This window comes from Nicotiana tabacum, chromosome 19 (genome assembly GCF_000715075.1).
Source record: "Nicotiana tabacum cultivar K326 chromosome 19, ASM71507v2, whole genome shotgun sequence".
NCBI classification, from domain to species: domain Eukaryota; kingdom Viridiplantae; phylum Streptophyta; class Magnoliopsida; order Solanales; family Solanaceae; genus Nicotiana; species Nicotiana tabacum.
Genome location: NC_134098.1, coordinates 88,598,248 through 88,620,064, shown reverse-complemented (window position 1 = coordinate 88,620,064; position 21,817 = coordinate 88,598,248). Strand labels below are relative to the sequence as shown.

Genomic DNA, 21,817 nt, shown 5'->3' with positions numbered 1-21,817 from the left:
AGCACTTTTGAGAAAAATACACTTAAGAAGCATTTTTTTACATTGCTTAGAAGTATTTTTCAAATTAATTAGCCAAACACAAATTGATTCGCACCAAAAGTAATTTTGAGGAAAGCGCTTTTGGAAAAAAACACTTCTCAAAATAAACTGATTTTAGGAGATTGACCGAACATGCTATTATTTGGAACGCTGTTTTTATTTTCCCCCAAAGTTGATATTTCGCATATATGTGGTGATGCTCCCTTCTTAATAGAATGCTAGTTGAAGCAAACAGAAACTGAGATGGCAAAGAACAAATACCCACTGGGCACATATTGTTTGTATACATGCTATAGAGGTCGCTGAATGTTGAATATCTTCTACCATTCATGATTGAACCCAGTAAACTACAAGATCGGTTACTGTCCGACAGAATTACCACAAACAAGTTATCCAAGCCTTGAATTTTCGATGTTAGACAAAAATACAAATGCCTAAGCGAAATGTTTTCAGTAAAAACCTATATGCACATTTCATATCTTATTGTTTTTCTCCCCACAAGCAACTATGCACATTCTTCACCAAAGCTTGTCGGAATGTGGCCTCAGTAAGGTCGAGGAGGATATGTTCCCTGGTATGGACCTGATCGATAAGAAAATTAAAAGATACAATCAGCTTTTATAGAGAAACTAGGAAAGAGGGAAAAGGGAAAAAATTAACTGTCAAGCAGTCACCTGGAGGATAAGAGTAGTCCTGCGATGGTGGTGGATAGGATACGGGAGGATATGCCGAAGGTGGTGGATAAGCTGGAGGATAAGCAGTCGTTTGAGGAGGAGGATATGGGGTTGGTGGATATGCAACTGAATGAGGCGGGTAGGAAGGGTATGGAGATGGTGTTTGATAAGCCGCTGCTGGTGGATAAGAAGCTAAATGTGGTGGAGGCACGGAGTACATAGGTGCTTGAGGTTGGGGTGCTGCGTATGGTGGAGCTGATGGAGCATAACCTGTTGCTGGCTTCTGGGAATTTAAAGAGCAAGCATGTCAAAAATATATTAGAAAGATGACTATGGGTCTCTTGAGAGTTCCGCAGATCACAGTACTACTTACATTGGCATTAGCATAGTGCATTATCAGTCGAACTTCTCCAGCATGCCTGCAAGTAATGAGACTACAATAATTACAGCTCCAAGAGCCAATACAAAATGACCACCGAACATCCACTCAATTTGACGAGATAGATTTACAGAATCTCAAAATTGAATTGATTGCTTATTTAGATAGTTACAGAGTTCTATATGAAGGTTCCTTTTAATCACAATGGTGTCCTCGAGTTCCATATGACACACAGATTCATAGTCGGAGATAAAATTTCAGGTCTAATTGCAGGTACCTTGATTGCTAAAGTAAGGGTCACAAATCTGAAACTAGAAAAAGTGAGACAGCAAGGGTGCCCCCAAGGTTACAGTGAGAAAAAAATAAGAGCGCAATTCATCTAGGAAAAGAGGCAGATGCCTATGGGTGAAACTCTCTTTGTCTGCTTTTAGTTCTTCATACAATAGATAAAAAAAGCATGCTGATGTTTTTGCGTTTACTACTTTCCTCACATAAAAGACACGCACTCCCCAGGGGAATATTTTTGACTCCACATCAGGAAAGATACAGATTATCCAAAAAAAATAGCTCTCTTCTATCAGTTATACGGAATCATATACTCCAGAAAATTGAAACCCAGCTTTTCACCTTCAAGAATCTGTCAAGAGCTGGCACCGTAAACAACCGACTTCTATTACCAGTTCTATGCCAAGGATCACCAAAAAGTTTATCCATCTGGTTGAATTGGCTTATCCAAAAAGTCCCGCAAGATAAACTATCATGTCTGTCATTGGTCTTTGCCCACACAGAATGCACGTCTAAAGGGATAGATTAACTCCTTGTGAAAATGACTAATTCATGACCTAGTAGGAAGAAAAAGTTCTAGCAATGGCACTAGTTCTAAATAATTTTCAGCAAAAGATTACACTATAAAATGCTAAATTTTACAAACACTCTAGGCCCTTAGCCCAAGTAGGTAAAAACCAGAAATAATACAAGCTTATCACTAACATGAAACAAATATAAGCAAGGTTCTAAACTGCAGCAAACAGCTAGTCAAATACTTCGCAAGATATAAAGTGAAAGAAATGAGATGGATCAGTCAAAACCCTGATTCATGGACTCAAAAGACCATCTCATAGTCTTTTAAAGAGGTTGATCATACATCTTCCATACCAACAAATAAAGTACATTCAGAAATAGAAACAGAAGAACATAGAAGGATATCACTATTAATAAAGGACCGGATATGAATATCAACTAACTTAACCCACTCCCAGCTCGCAGGCCTTTAAAAAGCAAAACAGTACGTTACCGCCCCTTGGCCCTTATATCCTTTGACTTTGGCACAAGTGACAATGTTTATTACAATCAGTAGGTTAATGATCTGAAGTAGGCAAACAGAAAAATTGATGGAATGACTTTCTGTAAGTCTTTAGTTAAGTTATTATTTTCCTGGCGTTGGACTAACAAGATATTCTCCTATATGGTTCAAATGCAATTACAGCAGGGTCCTAGACCCTTCAGATTTCTCAATAACTTTATGATACTTGCCTTTGATCACAGTAATGCAGGGGGGATTTGTACCAGATTTTCATTGTTTTTAAATCTCTTCTGCTTTAAGCGATGCAGCTCTTTCAGAATAGGTGTTCTTAACAATAGATTTGTACTTTGTTATGTTAGGAGAAACCAATCTCATTAGTATAAAAGAGTTCATAGAATATAATAGTAGGAGATAACACTAAGTTTTATCAAAGTGGGATGTACAAGAATACTAATTTAACGTAATAAAGAAAAAGGTAACTTTGAGTTCAAATATTTATGAATGGCAAAGCAGCAAGAAGAAATCAAAGTAGTTATTCAATCTTTACTAGTAGTAGTTTAGGTGACAAAATGAAGAGATTTAACAGTGATCCTAAGGTTACAAAAGCTTGAGTTCGTCAACAAAACCAATCATTAATATACAAACTTAACAAAAAGAGAAACACACATTGTCACTAGAGCAAATAGGAAAAATTAGTGCTGATAAATTTACCTGCCGGTCTTGGTCTGGATTGGCCAAGCAGTATCATCATATCCTTGTGAGAGAACTTTATGTAGTTGAATCCTATAATTAGGAAATTCAACAAATATTAGTACTCTACTCTCCGTGAAACAAACATTTAAACAAATTTGAGAAAATTACTTTCCGCTCCCTATAAAATCGTCATAGGAAAGGGTATTGCTATTCCAAACCACAACATTAATCTCTCTCAACCCTTCAATGAGCGTAAACACGAATTTCTCTTGAAATGTAGGGTTTTTCCCACCATCTACAAATTAATTCCAGAACAAATCAATAACAAAAGGAGTAAACTTTCACAAATTACAATACAAAAGAACAAACAATTACAAGATATAATTAAAAAAAAATATTAACCTGTGCAAGTACGAGTACGAAATTTGATGCTACCATATTCAAGACAAACATAGGGATCTTGCCTTGATATCCATTCTGTGTCCTTCAATTTGTTGCATGAAACCACTGCAAAAATAATTTCAAATTCCGAACCAAATTAATTAATCAAAAATCAATATAAGGGTAATTCTCTTTTATCATAAATTCATGAAACTTTTCATACCCGTAACCTCTAGAAGTTGGCCTTGGATGCCAGATATCATCGACATGGAAGAATGAAGATTATAATTATCACTATTTAGGAATTTTCCAATCAGAAAAAATGATAGAATTTCTTTATAGGGATAAACAGGAAAAATATTGAGAAGAAACGGGTTGAAAATGACAGGGAACTATAAGTAACGGGAAAATGGAAAATTTGAAGGGTTTGTTCTTTACTACTGATATTGACACAAGTTAATTGGGAAATACCCCCTACGCTACGTATATATAGACTTTCTGCCGTGGATTTAAGGCGGCGGAGACTGGCGGGTTGCGGTTTCGTCGTCGATGAGCAAACACGGCCAAGGAACAGAAAAGCGTGTGCAGTTTTATCAGTTTGTTTGTCTATCCGCGTGACTGAATTAATTGAGATATACGCCTTTTAAATTACAAGGAAATTCATCAATTATTTTGGTAAATACTTTATACTAGTAGCTAGCAATTTTGAAACAAATTGCCAACATTGATTAAGTTTAAATTTAGATCATTTCTCGATTTATAGAGTCAATATTGGAGTAATATTTTGCATATCATTCCAATTTTATCTGATCTATTTGGATGGAGTATTTTGTATTTCTCTTGGTAAATGATAATATTGGTCTAATAATGTTCCATCAAATAATATGATGGAGAAGGCATATATCCTCATCTTTAAAATAAATAAATAAAGACTCAGGTCATTCCACCAAGATTAATTAAGAAGAAAGGTCTGCATCATTATAAGAAGACTAAGGTCGTTCTATCATATATGTAATATGTAATTAATAACTATAAAGTTGAAATTGAATGGAACTGTACAAAACAGCATTGTACATGTTACTTTATCATAGGGTAGCTTGAGGTAGAATGATTTTCCCTCCCTATATTCTCACCAATATGCGAGCTCATTAATTCGTAATTACCTCAGAGTTTCAAGATATTTGATTAGAACCATTGCCTTGAGAAAAATATTTTAATTTTTCGCAGGAACTTTTCTTTTCCGGAAAATAAATTAATAAGGCGTTAACTACATGAAACAAAATAATTGCTTTTCGTAAATTTCTTCGTGAAGTTTGGATTGGTTCTGGTTGTGGCAGGCCTTTTGATTACCTGCAAATCTTGTGAGAAATGACTTTGGGTATATAATTTTAATTTAGGGTGTGTTTGGTACGAAGGAAAATATTTTTCTTGAAAATGAGTGGTTTTATCACTTATTTTCCCTTGTTTGGTTGGTGAGTGAAAAACTATTTCCGGAAAATATTTTCTAGTGTTTGTTTAGAGAGTAAAAAATAATTTTTAGAAAAATAATTTTTTATGCTACTTTCCTTACCCCCTTCCCCCAAATCCCCATGTTTTCTGTGCTCCCCTCCCCTCTCGCTCCCCCCACCCCACCCACCCAATGTTTTCAAGACTTTATTTTCTTTAAGAATGTGATTATTCTTTTAAAAATTCACTCAAACCCAAATGGACTACTGTGCTGCTTTATTTTTTCACGCAAAAACAACATTGAAATTTGTGCTACATAACTAAAAAGAAAATACCTTTGTTTTTTGGTTGAAAAAGAAAGTACTCTTTCTACAACATGAAAAAAAGTACTCATTTTATTAAAATGAAAGAAAATACTTTTTTCTACATCATGAAAAGAAAATACTCATTTTGTTGAAATACAAAAATATTTTTTACTATATTTATTTTTGAAATGAAAGAAAATACTTTTTTTATATCATAAAAAGAAAGTACTTTTTTTGTTAGAATGAAAGAAAATACCTTTTTTACCTCATGAAAAGAAAATACTAATTTTGTTGAAATAAAAAAGAAAGTACTCTATCTACAACGTAAAAAAAAGTACTCTTAATAATATTTCTATTTAGGGTGAGAGTAGGACAGGGTTGGGGGAGGGGTGGGTGGGTGGGGGGTGAGGGTGGTGAGGAGTGTGTGTGTGTGGGGGGGGGGGGAGGGGGGGAGATTGGTGGAGATGGAGAATAGCTGAATAGGATAGAAAAGGTTGAAGAAGAGTTTTGGAAAATGTTTTCCCATTGATAGGGAAAATATTTTTCCTCCACTTGGAGGAAAATGAGTTCATGAGAAAAATATATTCCAAAACATTTAAGCCAACCAAACATGAAAAAATTGAAAAATATTTTCCTTTCATACCAAACACCCTTAGAATTGAAAGAGCATAATTTAAACAAGGGAACTATTTAAAATCAATTTATAGGTTAGTCGGGGTAGAAAAGTATGGACAGTATATTTTGATTTTTGATAATGAATTATCGACAAATGCTTTTAAGATACATGTATACTAAAATGATACATGCTGCTTGCTAATCATATTTCTGAGCTGTATATCATATGCTTATTTGGGCTCACTTTTTCTTTCCTACAAGAATACACTAATTAAAGCACTATCTTTGCCAGTTCAGCCGCATCAATATTTTGGCACTCCAGATACCAACAGCCTTGTAGGAAAGGGAGCCAGTTTTTCATGAGTCATGGAAAACAGTGTAAAGTACATTTGATAGTTCTATTACAAATTTCATAACGTTATTGCAAATTAAACACAACTTCACATCCAGCATAGCTTTATCAAACTGATAATCAAATGCAAACCATGAACAAGTAAAATGCTAGTAAAATAAATGAAATGAACAGAATCCAACAAGCTAGATCCTAGCACCCACAAGCTATTATGTACATCTTGATGAATTTGCCCATCAGACCTTTTTATTCACTTTCATAATCCTCTTCATCACCAAATGAGAAAACAGATGCATCAGCTGCAACTACCTTGAAATCACTCACTCCTCCAACTGGATTGGAAACCTCAACACCAGATGTAGCTCCAACTGAGCCATCTCTTTTAGGCTCGCTGTGTATAGAGCTTGTGCCTCCCAACGAGACTTGCTCTGTCTTATGTGTCAAGCTTGATAATTTATCTGAATCATTATTGTTCTTGGACCCAAGGGGTTTTGCATCTGCAGGAGCACTAGCTTCAGAAGCAGCTTTAGTTTGTCTAGTCTTTGACATTCCAGTTTCCTCAGATTCATTGTCTGAGAACACGTCATCCTTGTCACTGTTCCCAGGGTGTTGGTTCGTGTTACTTCTGGCAGCAGGCTCACCGCCTGAGGTAGGATTGGATCCAGGGGCAGGATTAGCACTTGAACTGTCAGCTGATTCTTTGGTGGCAGTTTCTGATTGGGGTCGAGCAGGGAAGGCAGCATCATAGTCCACAAGGACTACTTCCACTTGAAAACCAGGTGATGGTAATTTTCTCTGCACAATAAGGCCAGCATATCACACAGTCACGCAATGAAGACATTATATAATAGAGAGATGGAAGAAGTGCTCTGAATTCCAATATTACTGAAATCAGTAATATTGGCAAAATCCACTGAATTGACTAAAGAAGTTACCTTGTCAAAACCATCAAGGTCGCCTGTGGTTAGAACTTTCCTGTTCTCTATCATTGTTGTATTCAGCCAACTGAAAGATCACGAGAGGGATATGAGTTCCAACCTAGGAGGCAAGCCCCTGTGTCTTGCTAAGCAGTGGGGATGAAAACTAGTAAATCAAACAGAGAGGTTTCACATAAATGTACTGACAAATCCCAGTTCATCCTTTTCTTCCCAATGTCAAGTACAATATGAAGCCTTTGTTGATGAGTGATGGCAAAATATAACTTCCCAAACCCTTATTCCAAAGAGTCCTCACTCTTATAAACACAAATTTTCTCCAAGTTCTTATTTCAAATTAATTTTTTTCTACTTAAAACTTTTAAGTTAATTTTACTACTTAAAGCTGCATATAAACACCAATATATGTAAAAGGCAAATTTGGGATTCTAACTAATATTGGTTGTCAGAGTCACAAATATATAACTCGAAAATTTGTAATTTAATAAGCCCTAATTTGTTAACATAGACAATATACACTCGACTTATCCAGCGTCATGTTAATAGTATTTTGCTTGAATGGTTCTTATTATATTTCATGACCATTCTTTTAACAAAGAAGTACTTGTTCTGTCCCACTATGGTGGTACTGTTACTAGTCGAAGAAAAGCAATGAAACCATAGATAGTAAGCTGGACTGAGAGGCAAAAGATATCATACAGTAAAATTTGTACAGAATGATTTCTGCAAAAGCATGCCAAGGTGGCACAAAGGGTGGAATTCAGCAATAAAACTACCTCTTTACTATCAATATTCAGCACACACCTAGTGTGGCAGAACCAGCAGAACCAGGATTTTTCATTAAGGGGGTTGAAATATAAAGAAGTAAACCAACGAAAAAGCCAAGGGATGTCAATATGTAGTATATATACATAAAAAAAATTTACCCAGTTATACAGGGAAATTTCCCAACGAAGAGGTGTCAAGTACCGACGAAGGGGTGTCACTTGACACCCCTTGAATACAGGAGCCACTGCACACACCTATGCAAATAAAACTTGTAGTTCGAAAGAATTGTAAAAGAGCTGCAAGCAATAGCCCATTATGCATAAGATTAGAAAGGGAAAATTCGGAAATATAATATCCTTTTACAGGAATCGGGAGTGCCCAGAAGTCTTTTGTCTCTGAGCCGAGGGTCTCCCGGAAACAGCCTCTCTACCCCGGGTAGGGGTATGGTCTGCGTACACTCTACCCTCCCCAGACCCCACTAGTGGGATTACTACTGGGTTGATGTTGTTGTAGGAGTGCCCAGAAGATACTACAGAACTTAAGGTCCTTAAGAATTATTATTTGACTTAATGGTCCATAAAAGCATGCAATTTTCCTTCAAGCTCTAAGTATTGGTAAGCTTACCAATAAAAGTCTCCTTGACCGTCATGAAAATGGATTTTGAAATCCCCAGCTAACTCTGCAAGGCCAGGCTCACCTGGAAGAGCAAAAACCATAACCCCTTTCTTTGGTGCACTGAACCAAAAATCCTCAGGCTGTGAGAAACACATAATATAATAATGAGAAAGAGAAACAAAGAGGATGAGCTTGAACAATTATAGGCACCAGCTAAAAGGTATTAATTGCTGGACGAAGAGCAGCTTCAACAATTTATAAAGATATTGATACCCTTGTTAGGACCAGCTTGTTAGCAGCAAATGAGGAGGTACACAAGTATAAGGCTTATTTTTTAACCTCTTTAAGAATATAGATGTACGTGAACAAGAGACACAAGCTACACTAGTACCTCGGGGATATCAGAAATTAATACAGCAGCTTCGACCCCTCATTAAGAATCCAATACTAGTATGGACCTCAATGCTGTAGTAGTTTATAAATATGTAGGCAGTAACATGACACAACACATTACTTAAACCTACCGATAGATCCTTGGTTCTTGGATGTTTTTTTGTTGAGAAGAGCACACCTGCAGATAAATGAACCACCAATGAGAAACCATCATGAAGGAAACGCACAGCAGAGATTATAATGCAACAAAAGAAGGTACTGCAGATAAAACTCCAAAACTGTTAGCACAATATTAGGAAAATTCTGCACAACACTTCTTTGTAACTCGTAGGCATCTCAGAACTTATTCTGCCAGCCTTTTCAGACTCCAAGTGGGTACTGGTTATTCAATGCCGAGAGTAACTCGTTCAAATCACATCAGGCAAATGATAGCAACTACTGAATTAACATTGGATGTAGCTATCTCTTTGCAGGAGTATAATTTTAACTTAAAATAATAATCTAGAAAAAGGATGCAAGTTACCATTATGATCAGATACTGTAATAGAAGGTCTTATCCAATAAGGGCACCTATGGAGGCGAAATCCTCTGAGCATGCACCTGTAAGAGTGCAGTTGACAAGGAGTAAAATTAGATCCTTTATCTTTGACCACATTTTTCCTCTTGCAATTATATCAGAGTGAAAATCCAAAAGTGCATTTGACGCAGGGGCAGCTCAAGCACATATGTGGCCTAAAGCCAAAGTTTAATATGAGGACTAATTTAAAAGCCAAAGTGTGTGTGTGCGCGTGTGTGTGTGCGTGTGGGTGTGTATTTGAAGTCAATTCTTCTAGCTTTTTGAGATACAAAGTTGTTCAAAATCGATTTCTTCCAAAAATTCCTTTTCAATTGATAGTATAGCATTTAATCTTTCTTGATACATTGTTGATCATAACTAAGATTTTATCAATTTTAATTTTGAAAAACTTCTTCCACTGAGTTATTATAGGAATTGTTAACATTATTCTATAAGCAATAATAGTTGAAAAAAATTGAATCAACATTTTTAATTGATTGAGTATATAGTATCTTTTACTTATACTATTTACCTTGTCAAATCAATTCTAATTCACACGTTAGAAAAACTATTCATACAACCCATTTTTAAGTAAGTTAAACAGTTACTTTATTTACATGTCTAAAAAAATTTCTTTCCTTTTACATGAAAAAATCTACTGTTGTACTAAAATAACTATATTTTATTTTATTTAAATATCTATAAACCTATTATTTCTAAAAAAAAAAGCCCCCCTCCCCCCCTTCCAAATTTGGGGGCCTACGACACAAGCCTTATTAGTTACAACGGTAGCCGGCCTTGATTTGATGCAAGAAGGATTAAGGGTTGTACCTGCGGCCAGGCTGGTTTTCTCCATTGAAGTACATTAAGATACGTTCGAAATACTTGACATATCTCTATTAGCAAAAAAGGCAGATCATTTGTCAGTACTCAATTGGAGGCGCATGGGAATTAAAAAAGAGTAACATGTAACATACAATCTGGCTCGGCAAAACTAGTCCTTTTCCGTCTACGCATCTCTTTTGGTTGTAGTAATCCATAGACTCCTCCGCCGTAGGAAAGAACTGCAAGAAGACCATATAAACTTAACTGTCTTAACACTGAACACAAGACCCGATAACAATCTTACGATTTATTGAATCAAAAGAATATGAAAGCCCTACTTTCAAGTATAGAAGAAGACTAGAGATCATCAAACCAGTTCTTGCCATTCCTGCCTTACAATGCACAACCACAACATTTTCGATATCCTCCTTCAACCATGAGTATGCACTTTGACAAAACGATATAATAAGTTGAATAGGAGGGCAGTTGTGATCATCAAATGGAAAACAAGCAACCTGTACAAGAAAAGAAAAGAGAATCAAGAAACTTCACAGTCAGCACTATATAAATATAGGAGTGGGATTTTGATCAGTTTAATCAGTTCTAGTTTGCTCAAATGGGTCACAAATTTCTAAGTCATGAAAAGCCAAAAATTTGAAAACTAAGTTGACTATTTCAGTCTGGTTTAGTTTGGTGGGGCTACTTTGACAGTTCCCAGTTCAATACTAAGCACTTACCCAATATCTATACATATTTTATACATTACACTTCATTTTTAAAAAAAACATAGACTTATCGATCTAAGTTCACCACCACCATACACTCCTTTAATTATCTCCTACTCTATATCACACAATCTGATTGGAAATAAGATTAAAATTGCATGTCATACTAGTAGTAGCTCCAAAAAAAAAGGCCGGAAAGGAAATTCCAATAGGTGTAATAATTTAAGCAGAATTCAAGTTACTCATATCATTTTGTGCAAAGAGTGTGAGAAGGCACGGGAGAAAATATGTTATTGATATTGGATGTTCAATACAATACAAGAGGTCCTTATTTATAGCTATACTATACAAGGACATACTACTCCTATTCTAATGTGGGACAAGACTACACTATATACATAGCTGTAAACTAACACTCCCCCTCAAGCCGGTGCATACAAATCATATGTACCGAACTTGTTACATATATAACCAATACGAGGACCAGTGAGAGACTTGGTGAAAATATCTGCAAGTTGATCATTCGACCTCACAAACTTTGTAGCAATCTCTCCTGAAAGTATCTTTTCTCTAACGAAGTGAAAATCAATCTCAATGTGTTTAGTTCTCTCATGGAACACCGGATTTGATGCAATATGAAGGGCAGCTTGATTATCGCACACAAGTTCCATCCGACTGATTTCACCAAATTTCAACTCCTTGAGCAATTTTTGGTCCAGACTAGCTCACATGTTGCCATAGCCATTGCTCGATATTCTGCTTCTGCACTAGACCGAGCAACTACATTCTGTTTCTTGCTCTTCCAGGACACCAAATTGCCTCCTACTAAAACACAATATCCAGACGTAGAACGTCTATCAGAAGGTGATCCTGCCCAATCATCATCTGAGTATCCAACGATCTGCTCATGACCTCGATCCTCAAACAGTAACCCTTTGCCTGGAGCCGATTTTGTATACCGAATAATGCGGACAACTGCATCCCAATGACTATCACAGGGAGAATTCATAAACTGACTTACAACACTCACAGGATAAGAAATGTCGGGTCTAGTCACTGTGAGATAATTTAATTTTCCAACCAACCGCCTATAGCTTGCAGGATCGCTAAGCGGCTCCCCCTGTCCTGGCAGAAGTTTAGAATTCGGATCCATCGGAGTGTCAACAGGTTTGCAACCTATCATCCCTGTCTCCTCAAGAATGTCTAAAGCGTATTTTCTTTAAAAATAACAATACCTGAGCTAGACTAGGCAACCTCAATACCTAGAAAGTACTTCAATCTGCCTAGATACTTAGTTTGGAAGTACTGGAAAAGATGCTGCTTCAGATTGGTAATATCATCCTGATCATTGCCAGTAATAACAATATCATCAACATAGACTACCAGATAAATACAGAGATTTGAAGCAAAGTGCCGATAAAACACAGAGTGATCAGCTTCACTACGAGTCATGCCAAACTCCTGGATAACCGTGCTGAACTTACCAAACCAGGCTCGAGGAGACTCCTTTAGACCATAAAGTGACCGACGCAAGCAACATACAAGGCCACGAGACTCCCCCTGAGCAACAAAACCAGGTGGTTGCTCAATATAAACCTCATCCTCAAGATCACCGTGAAGAAAGGCATTCTTAATGTCCAGCTGATAGAGGGGCCAATGACGAACCGCAACCATAGATAGAAAAAGGCAGACTGAAGCCACGGGAGAGAAGGTATCACTGTAATCGAGCCCAAGTATCTGAGTATATCCTTTGGCAACAAGACGGGCCTTAAGTCGATCAATCTGGCCATCGGGACCAACTTTGACTGCATAAACCCAACAACAACCAACAGTAGATTTACCTGAGGGAAGAGGAACAAGCTCCCAAGTACCACTTGTATGTAAAGCAGACATCTCGTCACTCATAGCCTGTCGCCATCCTGGATGAGACAACGCTTCACCTGTAGACTTAGGGATGGAAACCGAAGACAAAGAAGATATAAAAGCATAATGGAGAGATGACAGACGATGATAACTCAAACCGACATAATGAGGATTACGGTTAAGTGTGGTCTGTATACCTTTCCGAAGTGCAATCGGTGTACTAGGAGCAGGGTCCGCAGCTGGAGCAGGGTCAGGGGCAGGACGAGAACCAGTTGGGCCTGATGTAGGGCGCGAACGACGATGATAAGTCAAGAGTGGTGTTCCTGTGGCTGGGAACTAGGAGGAACAACACTAGACTCCTCAACGGTTGGTATGGATGAAAGCTCTATGGTCGAAGGTGGAGGAGGAGCTATAGTAAACTCCTCAAAGGTCGGTATAGGTAAGACCTCAGATATATCATGGTGGTCAGCAGAAGTAAAGAAAGGTTTAGACTCAAAAAAATGTGACGTCAGCTGACATAAGGTACCTACGAAGATTTGGAGAATAACAACGATATCCCTTCTGAACACGAGAATAACCAAGGAAGACACACTTGAGAGCACGAGGGGCTAATTTATCTTTCCTAGGGGCTAAGTTATGAACAAAACATGTATTCCCAAAAACACGGGGTGAAAGAGAGTATAAGGGTGACTGAGGAAACAATACTGAATGCGGAATCTGATCCTTGATGGGAGATGAAGGCATCCGATTAATCAAATACCAAGCTGTGAGAACTGCATCGCCCCAAAAACGCAACGGAACACGAGATTCAATTAGAAGTGTGCGAGCAGTCTCAATAAGGTGCCTATTCTTTCTCTCAGCAACCCCATTTTGCCGAGGGGTATAAGGACAAGATGTCTGATGAATAATTCCTTGAGAAGTCATAAATTGTTGAAACTGAGAAGATAAATATTCTAAGGCATTATCACTGCGAAAAATGCGAATATAAAAGGAGGGCACAATGGAGGGTATAAAAAAATCGTCAATAAAATATATACCACAATGGAGGGCACGAGTCAAACGACTAACAGATGCAAGACTAAAAGGACAGCCAGGGACATAAGGGATTAGCTTGTCCAACTCCTTTTGCCTTAGTTTGACATCCATTGGCTAAAGTAACAGTGGGAAGAGACTGTGAATATACAATATTTGACAAAAGTGATATATTACCGGAGTGTGATCAGAAGCGCCTGAGTCCATGACCATGGGCCAAGAGTGCTAGACTGGGAAACACAAACAAAAGAATTACCAGTAACAGAAGTATCAGTCTGAGCAACTGAGGCTACTTGTGGAGATGTCTGCTTACTTGCTCGATGCTGAAGGAGCTCATTATATTCTTCTTTAGATAAAGAAAATCCATGGTTACCTGTAGTCTCGGTCTGAGCAATGTAAGTATTTTTGGGTGGACGACCATGTAAGGAATAACACATTTCACGAGTGTGTCCAAGTTTGTGACAATAAAAACACTTGGGTCTAGGTCTTCCAAAACGACTTCCTCCTCGTCTATGCTCCATAGTTTGAGATGCCCGAACATCCACTGTCTGGGATGCAAGAACAGAGGAATCAAGTATCTGTGATGAGATCACTGGGTGACTTGGTGCTGCAGCAAGACTGAGTAATCGAGAGAATAATTCATCAACTGTCGGGACAGTCGGACTACCCAAAATCTGGTCGCGTACTGAATCAAGATCATTAGGAAGTCCAGCGAGGGTAAGAACGAGAAACATCTTCTGTCGCTGCTCTTGTTGTTTTTCAACACTAGCAGAAACTTGCATCAATTTCTCAAATTCCTCCATGACTGCCTGTACTTGACCCAAGTAAGTAGACATATCTAATTCCTGCTTCTTTAAGTTTGTCATCCGCGATATCACACCATAGAAGTGAGATATGTCATTAGTGTATAAGGTGCGTGCCTTTGCCCAAACCAAATAACATGTCTAGAATGGACGAAACAAGGGCATCAACTTGGAATCAATAGATTGCCACAAGATGCTACATAACTGAGCATCGATTTTTGCCCTAAGTGTTATTGCCTTTTCATCTCCTTCGCTAGACTGTTTGATTAGATGATCTTGAACACCTTGGTCTCTACACCACAACTCGACAGATGAAGCCCAAGCTAAGTAGTTTGAACCTCCCATTAAAGGTTCCGAGGTAATAATAGCACTAGAGCTTCCAGAACTCATGTTTCTAGACCCAAAAGCATCAAATCCCAAAGACATTGTTGCAAATTATTACCAAATAAGAGAAAGAATCAACTGTAATCCATTGAAACAGAGTAAGGAAACACAAAAACAGAATAATGAAATATTGTAGCTGCCGGAATCTTACTGTAGCTGTCGGAATAGTACTGTAGCTGCCGGAAAACTCAAAGTGGTCGGAATGAAATGAAAACAGTAGGGGTAGGATCGGAATTACCAGACGACCCAATTGTTCTGAAGGAAGTTTTTCAAAAAATGGCCGGAAGTGGTCGTACGCGCAGGCGCGTGAGCTCACGCGCGTGAGCTTCTGGTGGCGCGCGGAGGCGCGTGAGGAGGCTGCTGCCGGAGATTTTCACTGGGGTTTGGTCGCCGGACAGTGACGACTCTTGTGGTAGTGTTGGATTTTGCACAACACTGACAGAGACGAAGCAGACGCAAAACAGCCTTAAAAAAGAGTCGCCGGAAAAAGACTTCCGCTGACTGATTTCTCTTCCCGGAATCGCTGGAATTTATGCACAGCGATAAATCTCTCACAATTGCTCTGATACCATGTGAGAAGGCACGGGAGAAAATATGTTATTTATATTGGATGTTCAATACAATACAAGAGGTCCTTATTTATAGCTATACTATACAAGGACATACTACTCCTATTCCAATGTGGGACAAGACTACACTATATACATAGCTGTAAACTAACATATGAAACATTTTGGAACTTCTTGAACTACTGGAAATGTGTTGTTTAGAATGGTTGCTTAGAATGCAAAGGAGTGTAGTAAATGTAAATCATTATTCACATATTCACTGTACATTCATGAAGAACAAAAGTAGGGTATGTGTTTATTACGTGCACATACAAATGAAAGTAAGGAAAAGTAAACAGGAAAAATAAGAAACTTGATGAAAGAATGGGACACACCTTTCCCTCAAACAGAGAAGCATCATACAATCTTTCAGAACAAAGATTGTACACTTTGTATTTATCCTGCAAAACCAAAGTGATAGATAATACGGAGTATTTCAAATATAAAAATATAACAATAAAATAAAAGGACAAGTGGATTTCCAGAGATCTGCACAAGTTTTTTTGATAAGGTAAGACTTTATTAAAAAGCAGTATCAAGAAGCTACTGCGGCAAAATACAAAGATTTCGAAGTTATTACCTTATGATGAGTTTCAAAGAATTTAATGACTTCTTCCATGTGGTTTCTGTAGAACCCCTGGATATCAAATTTAATGTAATCAAACTAGGAACAATCACATAACATGATAATTATTTGACTTCAAGCAGTTGAAGAATAAGGCTTCCTGACCTCAACATAGCCAAAAATGCCAGAGCTCATATCACCAGCAGGGAAGCCCATGGCAATTATATTCTCTGTTATGTAGGTCAAATCCAAATCAAATCCTCCTTCCTAGTAAAAGGATACTGCCATGTTAATATATAAAGTAGAAATATATTCCAAAAAAAGAATGAACATCTGTGTTGATTTGTGCGACTACTCAACAAAGAACTTAACACTTAGAGAGAGGACATCTTTATTTGGTCTTCACCATGTCCCGTCACATGCGGGCCTAACATATGCCAAGCATGAAGTCATGGGTACGGCGTAGAGACTCGAATCTAAGTCCTTTGCCTACTCTAATACAACATTGAATCATGTGACCATCTTATCTAAAAGCTTAAGCTACTATAGAGGGTATTATTTTATTTATTTAATTTAGATCTGCCAAGATAAAACTGCAAAATATCTAAATAACGTAACTGCAAGATGCTTTAAGGTGCACAAGAAGAATTCCCGCAAATGCCAAAATGATCAAGAAAGCTAATAATACTATGTAGCGCAGAGACCAAGATATATACTACTGCGGTCTGCTCCCACAGGAAAAGTTCTATCCAAGAGGATCCAATGGTACCATGCGCATGGAAGGTAAGCAAGTCCTTTTAATAACATACCCTATTGTTTTTTTTTTCCAGCTTTAATGGCCGTGATTACCATATTCCATTATGCCCATTGGGTTGCCACCTGAATTACAACACAACAACAACCCAGGGTTTGGGGAGGATAGTGTGTACGCAGACATTACCCCTACTTATGAAAATAGAGATGCTGTTTCCGAAAGACTCTCGGCTCAAGAACGTAAAAAAAATGGAGCAATAGAGAAACAATAGCAACAACAATGTAATAAGACAGTGTAAGCAAATAATACAACGAATAATGACAGAGATCCAGGGATATGAAACTACAAGAATAGTGCCAATCCTACTGCTAATACTGACATACCGTATAGAAACAAGGGACTAGGAATAGGAAGGTACCCGACTAGTACAACTACTACTAGTAACAAGGCAAACTCTAGACTGTCTATCAACCCACCACCCTAATTTTCGACCTTCACACCTTTCTATCGAGGGTCATGTCCTCGGTAAGTTGGAGCATAGCCATGTCTTGCCTAGTCACCACACCCCAGTTCTTCTTAGGCCTCCCTCTACCCCTCCTCTGACTCGCCACGGGCAACCTCTCGCACCTCCTAACTGGGGCATCAGCGTCTCTCCTCTTCACATGACCAAACCATCTCAGCCTCGATTCCCTCAACTTCTCTTCCACAAGAGCCACACCCACTTTGTCCCTAATATATTCATTCACTCTTATATTTTCTAGTATGCCCACACATCCATTGCAACATCCTCATTTCTGCTACTTTCATCGTCTGAGCATGAGATTTCTTGACTGGCCAACACTCGGCTTCATACAACATGGCCGGTCTAACTACCGCTTTGTAGAACTTGCCCTTAAGTTTAGGTGGCACATTTCTGTAACACAAAATACCATAAGCAAGCCTCCATTTCAACCACCCCGCTCTTATACGGTGCCACCTGAATTATTATTATTTTTTATTTTATTTATTTATTTATTTATTTATTTATTTATTTTTATAGTACAGACCATTTGAATTTATTGTACCAATATTTCTTACTACTTATCAGGCTATCATCCACCGCAAGGAGTTCTGCGTCACATAGTCAATAGTTCACACAAAGGCATATAACAGAAACATTCATGATTCCTACAATTGGAGACCAAGAATGATGTGTTGGCATCACTGAGCCATAAAAGAATGCAGTTAGTTTGATCCTAATTATGCGTCTTGCATAGATGTGCAATATCCTATATTAGGTAAGTGTTCTAACCTACAGCCTACAGACAGAGGTCTTGCAAAGAGAGGAAGTTCAATGAAAAAGAAAAGAGGAAAAACAGTCTCTCTTTTTTTTTGGATAAGGAAGAGGCAAAACTGTCTTACTAGTTGATGATCCTAAAATGAAAATTAAATAAAATAGTAAGAATGAGAAAAGAACACTTGAAACATTAACAGAAATAAAAAGCTTACCTGGTATCTTCTCTTATTCTGGGATACAACATGTCGCGCTTTAACCTGCACAGCCTTCACTGCATTCTTCGAAGAGTCAACTAATCCTTTGGTGAATGTTCCAATAAAACTGGATGGCGATGTTGATGTTCCTTCAGAATTTTCATCTGTAGGAGACTTAGGGGACATACGCATTCCAAACCCACCAGTGAAACGAGCAAAGGTTGATTTGGCAGCATTTCCAGATGATTGTTCATCTTGGGACCCAGTGAACGGTTGTGGAATTTTTAAATTTTTGGCCCATGAGGAGATGCCTGAAGTAGAGAGCTTTGAAGGCACCTCCTCTGTTGACTGGCCTGGTGCAGAATCCACTGCAGTAGACCTTGCTGCATTTGATGCCGTAACAGGTTGTGAATCTGATACATCAGCAGATCCTGAGTCCATTACACCAGGCCTAATTTCTCCAGTGCAATGATAGAATTAATCAGCAAGCATGGACTGGAATACCTCACAGCTTACAAAGGATTCAAGGAAGCTGCAAAAAAAAGAGCCATGTTAATACACATTGAAATCAAATAATACTAACATTTATGCATATGTACATTTTAAAGTATATCAATATTCATTATACAATTAATCATTCCAAAAATCAAGCCAACTATCACAACACACTGGGATTTCTCTCTACACCAAAACATCTATGCATATTTGTACATATACATGTGCTCATGCTCATGTGCTGGTGAGTTGGTGGCATTGACTCCTATTCATACAAGCATGATGGACATCTACAATGATAGAGATTAAGGTTGGAAATTGAGTTAGTCTCATCAACAATCTTACAATTAACTTAACGCAATAATAAGTCCGCTTATATGATAAGGACTCAAAATTTCACTCCAAAAATCCTCTTTACTGAACAGAGAAATGTGTTACTTGGACAATCAGTGACTTTGCGAGGACTTAAATTATTTTTTATGTTCAGAAGTAAGATTGCAATACTCAAGCATTTCCAGGAAATAAAAAATTCCAAAATGACTCTACCTTCATATGGTTTATCTTCACAGAAGTTTACTTAGCATGCATACTTCTTGATAGACCTTCTTAACTTTTAAGCTATTCATTTATCCCCTGCATTGTCGAAATCTTTTGAGCATAAGGTAGTATGAACCTTTTAAGTCAGAATATTTGGCGATTCAAATTTAAATATTGCAGTCCTGCTTTTTCAACTTAATCTTGTTCTAAGTTGATTTTGGAAATTAAAAGCTTTCTAATGAGCCTCTAGCCCTATGGTCAACCAGCATTCCGTTACAAAAGTCTCGAATATATATTTCAATCACACATATAGAAACAAACAGCGATCTGGAAACTACTAAATTATGTTACAAATTGTACCAGAACTATACACTAGAGGCTCGATATATATATATATATATATATATATATATATATATATATATATATATATATATATATATATATATAATATTTTTTAACAGAGAGAAACAAAGAGTGATCTAGAAAACTACTAAATTAAGTCAACTAGCAAAAAATCAAAACCAGTGGAGTAAAATATAATTTTAATCCACCGATTTGGACAAACTAATTCACCGATCCCCAATCTTCAGCGAATTGGAAAGTGCTGATTAACTAATTAAACATAAAATAAGGCACGTGTTGATGCTTAACTCGAAGATGCGACGGCGAAGAGAAGAGGAACAGCTTGGTATCAGAGTATGTGACGGTGGTCTGCGATCTTCTACGACGCCGTATTGTCTCTACTAAGTTCTTGTTTTGCTTCGTCTTAATCTCGTCTCTGTCGTGTAGATGAAATAAGACTCCTGACAGATTGGAAAAATCCGATGAAGTTGCAATATTTATCCACAGAGCCTTGTACTTTTTGTTATTTCTCTATCATTAGCCCGTTTGGCCGACCCGGAAAAGTATTTTGGTGCGAAGCAGTTTATTTTTGGTTAATTAATTTAAAAAGTATTTCTAAACAGCAATTAGTATTTGATCAAACTTTTAAAAAATACTTATAAGTGTATTTTTCTCAAAAGTGCTTATAAAAAAAGAGTTTATGGGAAGAAGCAATTTTTTTCTACTTCTCCAAAACTGTTTCTGCTTCTCCTTATAATCACTTTTTTTCTTCTTGAAAACTTGGCCAAACACTTCAAATTTTAAAAAAAATACTTTTAAACTTGGAGAAACTTGGCCAAATAAGCTAACGTCTCTTAAAATCTACTACGCAACATTTGTTCCCAAAAGTTCCTACTTAAGTCTCTCCTTTTTTTTTTCTTTTTGGGGTTTCTCACTCATACCCATTTTTGGGAGCCAATTAATCCTGAGTCCTATTTTTTGGTCTATTTTTGGGAGTCAGGTTAATCTTAATTCGCATTGAGGATTCTCATTTTAGACGTAAAGTATTTTTTTTGGGTTAAATATTAAAAATAATTTCATTTTCAAGGCTCGAATATAAAACCCTTAATTTAAGTCGGAGGAACACCTAGCACCCAACTGCAACGGTCCCTCTTTAGTTAAGTCTTCACTAAGGATATGTTATTTTAAATAGAAAGAAATTGAGAAATGCAACATAATAGTAGAATAAGAGGAGGTCGTGGGATAATATAGAGAATTTTAAAGGTTCGTATTTTAATACAATTATAAAGTCGTATTTTAACCAAAATTATCCCTTATCTTTGAAAAGGAGATCTACTTTTATCCTTTAAATATTAACCTAAGCATCTTTAGTCCCTTGTGTGGAGCATGTCTTACTAACGGTACTTGGTTAAAATCTAACGGTGACTACACATGCCACTCTTGTGTCACTGTTAAAAAACAAAAATCCAACAGTAAAAGCTAAACTCATTCAAATTCCACGGCGACCATGAACCTTAGAAGAAAAGCTTCCATGGTAAAGAAGAAAATTAAATTTGAAACTTCTATTTTGTTGAATGGATCGAAGGAAGACTATGGTGTCCATAGTTATTGAAAAAAGAAAAACTTCGAAACAGATATCCCATCAAAGCTGAATGTCTACTAAACCAAGGCCATAACATCATTATTAAGTCATTATCTTTTTAAAGAAAAATCAGTAGATACGAAACAAACTATGCTACTGCAAAATGATTTTTTTGTAAAGTGCCATAAAACAAGCACTTCATATACTCATAATTGGGTTCTAAATCACATTTGCTAGCTCACTGCTTGATCATCTATATATTGAAGAAAAAACCTTGTCAAGAATCATCCTGTCTTTTATGTTGAGGAGATTTTTCTTGTTACTTTCCATTTTTTAACGAGTGTTCATTCATAATTGCAGGAGAAATCGTGCAAA

The 21,817-nt window shown here is 37.2% G+C and overlaps 2 protein-coding genes across 4 annotated transcripts; both read right to left on the bottom strand.

Annotated features, from left to right (window-relative positions):
- Positions 1-342: 342 nt before the first annotated feature.
- On the bottom strand, positions 343-4,121 carry LOC107793084 (16 kDa phloem protein 2). The gene is made up of 7 exons (XM_016615367.2): positions 3,693-4,121; positions 3,491-3,595; positions 3,257-3,383; positions 3,107-3,178; positions 1,087-1,132; positions 714-996; positions 343-621 (listed from the first exon to the last, which is right to left on the bottom strand). The coding sequence occupies exons 1-7, from the start codon at positions 3,736-3,738 to the stop codon at positions 584-586; spliced, it is 717 nt and encodes a 238-aa protein (XP_016470853.1). The 5' UTR covers positions 3,739-4,121; the 3' UTR covers positions 343-583.
- Positions 4,122-6,169: 2,048 nt separating this feature from the next.
- Positions 6,170-20,332, bottom strand: LOC107793083 (phosphatidylinositol 3,4,5-trisphosphate 3-phosphatase and protein-tyrosine-phosphatase PTEN2A). Of its 3 annotated transcripts, XM_075238167.1 has the most exons (14): positions 20,170-20,331; positions 19,525-19,611; positions 18,502-19,015; positions 16,425-16,526; positions 16,275-16,331; positions 16,030-16,095; positions 10,618-10,794; positions 10,432-10,518; positions 10,286-10,350; positions 9,422-9,498; positions 9,030-9,076; positions 8,515-8,645; positions 7,123-7,192; positions 6,170-6,982 (listed from the first exon to the last, which is right to left on the bottom strand). In XM_075238167.1, the coding sequence occupies exons 3-14, from the start codon at positions 18,922-18,924 to the stop codon at positions 6,434-6,436; spliced, it is 1,851 nt and encodes a 616-aa protein (XP_075094268.1). In that variant the 5' UTR covers positions 18,925-19,015; positions 19,525-19,611; positions 20,170-20,331; the 3' UTR covers positions 6,170-6,433. The 3 variants fall into 3 exon arrangements, with proteins under 3 accessions (XP_075094268.1, XP_075094267.1, XP_075094269.1); XM_075238166.1 differs by lacking the exon at positions 19,525-19,611 and having other exon boundaries at positions 20,170-20,332; XM_075238168.1 differs by lacking the exon at positions 19,525-19,611 and having other exon boundaries at positions 18,502-19,061; positions 20,132-20,305.
- Positions 20,333-21,817: the final 1,485 nt, after the last annotated feature.